This window comes from Physeter macrocephalus, chromosome 20 (assembly GCF_002837175.3).
Source record: "Physeter macrocephalus isolate SW-GA chromosome 20, ASM283717v5, whole genome shotgun sequence".
In the NCBI taxonomy this organism is placed as follows: domain Eukaryota; kingdom Metazoa; phylum Chordata; class Mammalia; order Artiodactyla; family Physeteridae; genus Physeter; species Physeter macrocephalus.
In genome coordinates this window covers 58,720,173-58,726,172 of record NC_041233.1, presented here as the reverse complement: position 1 = coordinate 58,726,172, position 6,000 = coordinate 58,720,173, and the positions used below count along the sequence as shown (strand labels likewise).

Here is a 6,000-nt window from a genome sequence, read left to right as displayed (position 1 = left end):
TATTTGATATAGTACTTCTCACCATGGAGATGTTACCAGTTAATATAAAGATTTTTTTGTTTTTGTTAAACATTAAATCTCTTCTCCATTTCAATGTCAATATAAATTTTTTTTTACATTAAATCTTTTCTCCAGTTCAATGTTAGATACATCGAATACATTTTCTAAACGTTTCCCCCACAAAGAGATAAGTTTTAATTTTTGACCAACTGTATTTAATATCTAGGTACAATATTAACTTGGGAGATAACAAAACAAAAATCCATTAAAAATATGGAGAAAAGACTCCTCAATGATGCGGGAGGCAGTGATTATAACTTAAAACAGTGGCAATTTCCCAGGATTCTGGGCAAGAGTCTTTTTCTTCCTATTGAGAATTCTGAAACTGTGAAATATTACGTATGCAAAGTTCAGCCATCTCACTTCTTTGACCTTCTTTCTAACTAGCAAATACAAATTACCGACGGCATTTTTCAGTGCATTATTTGTTGTGAAGAAAACGTTTTGTTTTCCATTTAACATAGTATATCAATTTGTTCCTATTTATAGGGAAATAACCAAGACTCTGAACTGCCCTATTTACTGTTTCTTGGGAACTTTCAGTCACCAAAACTCAGTTCTGAACCTCAATAGCACAAAGGTTTTCAGGGCAAGGTTTGATTCAGGAGGCCCTTCAAAGTCACATCCGTCCGTTTCTCTTTGGTGCATACACCTGCAAACAAGCACAAATGCCTGTAATGCTGAGAACCACACCGAGCAAGAGAGCGATTGCATCTCCGGCTTCTACTGCTTCAACAACAGGCAGCACCGAAAGCAATGAAAAGAGAACTAGGAACAATTGTGTTGAAACTGAGATCATGATGTTGAGATCTTGAGGTGACTGGTTCTTAAAGGCTGAAGTTTTCAAAGAAAGCGGTATTTGTTTAATTCTATCAGTTCAGGATGCTGAGGCTAAGAGGTTCCATGTGACAGCACCTTCAAGGAAGCAGCCATTACAGGAATGGCGAGCAGGGCTATTATTGTTTTTTACACTTTTTATTATGGTGATTTTTGACCGGTCCCCAGAGTAGACAGAATTGCATAAAGAATCTCTGTGTACCATGCCTCAGCCCTAACAACCATTGCCCCATGGCCAGCCCTGCCCCATTCACCCATATTTTCTACAAAAGATACAAACTTTAAAAAATAACCATAATACTATTATCATACTTAAAAAAATATCCAACCTTCTGAGATCAATTTGTAGTGTATCTGATTCCTTTAAGATATTGCCACCTGGATATTCTCCAGGTACTTCAAACTCAGCTTGTTCAAGGCTGAACTCACCACCTTCTCAGAAACCTGTTCCTCCCCCACCAACTCTGTGGGCCCTGTCTTGGTGAGGGACACCACTGTTCATCACTCCCTCAGGTCAGGACTTTGGGAGTAGCGTTTTGGGGCTCCTCATTCTTCCTGACGTGCCGTCTAGCTAGCCACTCACCTCCTAGATATCTCTAGTGTCTGTCCCCTACGTCTCCCCTGCCACTGTCTTACATTATCAGGCTCTTACTGGGTTCTTTGCCCCTGGGCATTAGCTTTTTAACTGGTCTCCTCGTTGAGTTTTCACCCGCTAATCTTTTAATGCTATTGCCATAATTTTTTTGTGGTAAAATCCACATAACATAAAATTTACCATTTTAACCCATACAGTTAAGTGGCATCAAGTATATTCACATTGTTATGAAATCACTACCACCATCCATCTCTAAAACTTTCTCATCTTCCCAAACTGAAACTCTGTACCCAATAAACGTAACTCTCCATTACCCATCTCCCTGGCTCCTTCCTGGTAACCATCATTCTACTTTCTGTCTCTGTAAATTTGACTACTCTAGGTACTTCATACAGTATTTGTCCTTTTGTGGGTGGTTTATTTCACTTAGCACAATAAGGTTCCACGTTGTAACATGTACCAGAATTTTCTTCCTTTTTAAGGCTGAATAACGTTCCGTTGTATATATGTACACCACATTTTGATTATTTATTCATTCGTCATTTGGGTTGCTTTTACCTTTCAGCTATTATGAATAATGTTGCTATAAACATGAGCAGACAAATATCTCTTTGAGACCCTGCTTTTAATTCCTTTAGGTACGTACCCAGAAGTGGAATTGCTGGACCATATGTTAATTCTATTTTACTTTTTTGAGGAACTGCCCTACTGTCTTCCACGGCAGCTGCACCATTTTACACTCCCACCAGCAATACACAAGTGTTCCAATTTTTCCATGTTCTCACCAACACTTATTATTTTCTATTTTTTTGATTATAGCCATCCTACTGGCTATGAGGTGATACCTCATTGTGGTTTTGGTTTGAATTTCCCTCATGATTAGTGATGTTGAACATCTTTTCATGTGCCTATTGGCCATTTGTATATCTTCTTTGGAGAGAGATCGATTCAAGTCCTTTGCCCATTTTTGAATCAGATTGTTTTTTGTTGTCCCATTGCATGAGTTGCCTTTTTTCTCTGTTAAGAGTGTACTTTGATGCACAGAAGTTTTCAGTTTTAATGTAGTCCACTTTATCTGTTTTTTCTTTTGTTGCCTGTGCTTTTGGTATCATATCCTCCAATAACCTTTTAAATACATACATTTATATCCTTCCACTGTCCGTTTGTAATCCTGCTATGGTTCCCTCTTTAAAATCCTTAATGATCTAGTCTCTGTACTTCTTCAATCTCACCTCTTGGTGTTAGCTCCACCCAAATATACTTATCAAGTCACTATGAATTACTGCATAGCTCTGAGCATTCACCATTCTTTACACTGGCTGGTTCCACTTTCTCTCCCTCTTCGTTTTTCACTAAACTACCTTTCATTCACCTTTTAAGACTTCTTCAATACCCTCCTCTAAGAAGACTTCTTTGACTTTTCCCAGAGTTAGGTGCCTTCCTTGTCTTTCCATTGTTGATTTTTACTGTAACACTTATCAGAATGTGTTTTAAATGTTGGCTCACCTGTGTCCTGTCACTCCAGGTAGACTGTAAATTCCTTAAGGGCAGGGCCCTATCCCTGTCTTGTCATCTGCATGCTGCTCAAACTTAGTTGAACAATTGAACTGGAATCTCTGCCACTGTTCAGTTGTTTTGACCTTGAGAAAACTAGTTAAACTCCCCAGGTCTCAATTTTCTCATAAAATCATTAGGATTTATTGTGATTATATTTGTAAGGTGCTTGGTGCTTACTCTGGCCCAGAGTAAAAGCTCAACAAAAAATGAGCTGTTATTATCATCAACTTGTTGAATTGATATCTCAAGCTCTAATCAGTTGTATGACTTCAGACAAACTTCTTAAACTCCCAGGGCCTCAGTTTTTCCTTCTGTAAAGTGAGGTGCTTGACCTGGATCCTCTATAGCAGTGGTTCTCAAACTAGGCTGCACATTGCAATCATCTGGGGAGCTTTAAAAATACTGATGTCTAGGTCCCTCTCCCAAATATTCTGATTTAATTGGTGTGAGGTACAGCCGGGCAAGGGTATTTTTTGAAAGCTCCCTGGTGATTCTAATGTTTAGCCAAAATTAAGAACCACTGATCGGAAGTTTCTTCCAGATATAACACGTTGATATAACAAGTTGAGCTGCCAGGATTCTTTGGAGGCCAGGGGATGGAATGTCTCCCAGCATTCTTCTGCTATCACTCTTTGTTAGTTTAGCAGGAAGCATTACTGAACAGGCTCACTAAGCTGGAATTCCAAGAGTATTTGTGGATTCCTGAGTGTTTATACTTAGCAGCTCCCTCCATCCTGGAGTGACCTGGAGGACCAGAACTCTGAGAAAGAAAAAAATTGGCTTCTCCTTACCCCACTACTCTAAACCAAGGCCCTGGAGTCTACCCTGGAGTGTTGTACTGTGGAGTCCTCGTCAGGCTGGAGGGAAAGATCCTTGGTATAAACTTAGTGGGGAGACTTGGGGCCCTGACTAGAAGTGGGTGGAGGCTGAGAGTCACAAATAAGCATTCCTTTAGGGTGCTTTAACACCATATTCACAGCCATTACCTATATGATTCCCAGAACAACCTTGAGAAATGCAAAGCAGGCATTACTGCCCCCATTTTGTAGAAGAGAAAAACAAGTCTCTAAATGGTTGAGGACTTCACCAAAAAGTACACGGTTGGGTTAACAGCAGGACCAGCATGACAGCCCCTGTTTCCTGACTCCCCAAGCTGGCCTCTCTCACTATGTCTGCACACCCAGTGTGAGATAATAGAAAACACATATTGGTCTCTTCTCCTGGTTCCTGGCACAGAGCTCCCGAAACCCTTGTAGTTTCTTGGGTGATGGGAGTGTTTTTTGTTCTAATGAGGCGACTCAGTGGGATCCTGAATGGCTCCTGGATGACCTGACTGGATGACCCAGCTGGAAAGACCAAGCCATGATTAGAAGCTTGGAATTTTCAGCCCTGCCTCTCATTTCCTCAAGAAGGGAGAAGAGCTGGTAGTGGAGTTAATGATCAGCTATGCCTATGTGATGAAGCCTCATAAAAATCCCAAAGGTATGGAGCTCAGGGAGCTTCCAGGCTGGTGAACACATGCAAGTACTAGGAGGGTGATACACCCCGCATTCACTGGGACAGAAGCTTCTGTGCTTGGACCCTCCCAGACCTCACCTTATGTATCTCTTCATCTGGCTGTTCATCTGTATCCTTTAATAAATTGGTAAATGTAAGTAAGTGTGTCTCTGAGTTCTGTGAGCTACCCTAGCAAATAGTTGAATCCAAGGAGGAAGACGTCATGGGAACCCCCAATTTGTAGCCAGGTCAGACAGAAGATGTGGGTATCCTGGTGGCCTACTACTTGTGATTGGCATCTGAGTCTTGGTTGTGGGTATGGGGGGAGGGGGCAGTCTCGTGGGACTGAGCCCTTAACCTGTGGGATCTGACGCTGTCTCTAGTAGATGGTGTCAGGATTGAGCTAAATTGTAGAACACCCTGGTGTGTCACAGAGAATTGCTTGGCGTGGGGGAAAACCCCACACCTCTGGTGTCAGAAGTGTTGTGAGTGTGGTAGTGGTGTGAGAGCAATGAAAAACATGGGTGGAAAGACTGAGGTTTTATCTAAAACACCCAGGTAGCTCAGTCTTTCTTGGCTCCTTGGAGTGGGAGCTGTGGTTCTAAAAGGCCCCATCAAATGCTACCGCGAACGACTGAAATAACTCTGCCCAATTCCCCTGTGATCCCTTGCCTCTGAGCATAGCAGTGCTAAATGGAATCATTAGCAAATGCCTTCAGTTCTGCAGTTTGGGGTGTTCAGTACTAGCTTTGAGGCTTGGACACTAAGGGAGGTGTTTAGTTATAATGGCCCATGTGTCCAGGGACACTCACAAGGGCCTGTAGAGCACTGTTAGTCAAATGCAAATGCTGGGTCACAGACAGGGGTTGGCCCTTGGCCACTGGCTCAAGATGAAATGGAAAAACCAGAACAGGGTAGTGATTTTTTTTTTTTAACTAAGCTCAATTTAATTTAAAGCCCCTGTCTTTTTTTCTGAGATTATGTCTTTCCTACTTTTTTTGCTCTTAAAATTACCTTTCATAAAATAGTGGTAATGGTAGATGGCAGTTTATTTTAATGTCCTGAATGGCATAGTTAAAATAGCCACCCTACGTGAATACCCAAAATTGCTTTTGAAATGTTATTGATCCAAGGAATCCTGAGTTTGGTAACACTCACCATTTTGGAGGGCCATGTGATCTCAACTCTTCAGTGGTGTGGGAGGCCACAGAGAGAGCCTTACCTTGAGGGCGGTGGTAAAAATTGAACAGTAAAATAATTAAAATGCCTGGAATTGGGCTTTGCCACCTATAAGTTCACAGAACCACTTTGGTTTTATTTAACAGATATTCACATCGTGCTTCCTAGAGGCCCAGCCCAGTCTCAACTGCTGCACAAACATGATCTCATTTCATCCTCATCAAGCCTTTGAGGTACATGCTATTATTATCTTCACTTCCATTTTAAAGATGAGG

At 41.5% G+C, this 6,000-nt stretch overlaps 1 protein-coding gene across 1 annotated transcript; it reads right to left on the bottom strand.

The window, feature by feature from the left end:
* Nucleotides 1–679: 679 nt before the first annotated feature.
* Nucleotides 680–964, bottom strand: LOC112064211 (small integral membrane protein 30-like). Its single transcript, XM_024121243.3, has one exon. It carries the CDS (start codon nt 857–859, stop codon nt 680–682), a length of 180 nt encoding a protein of 59 aa, XP_023977011.1. The 5' UTR covers nt 860–964.
* Between the last annotated feature and the right edge of the window lie 5,036 nt (nt 965–6,000).

What these genes read in the sequence shown, in the direction of transcription:
- LOC112064211 (XM_024121243.3), bottom strand. Translation starts at nt 859, where the DNA reads ATGATCTCAGTTTCAACACAATTGTTCCTAGTTCTCTTTTCATTGCTT.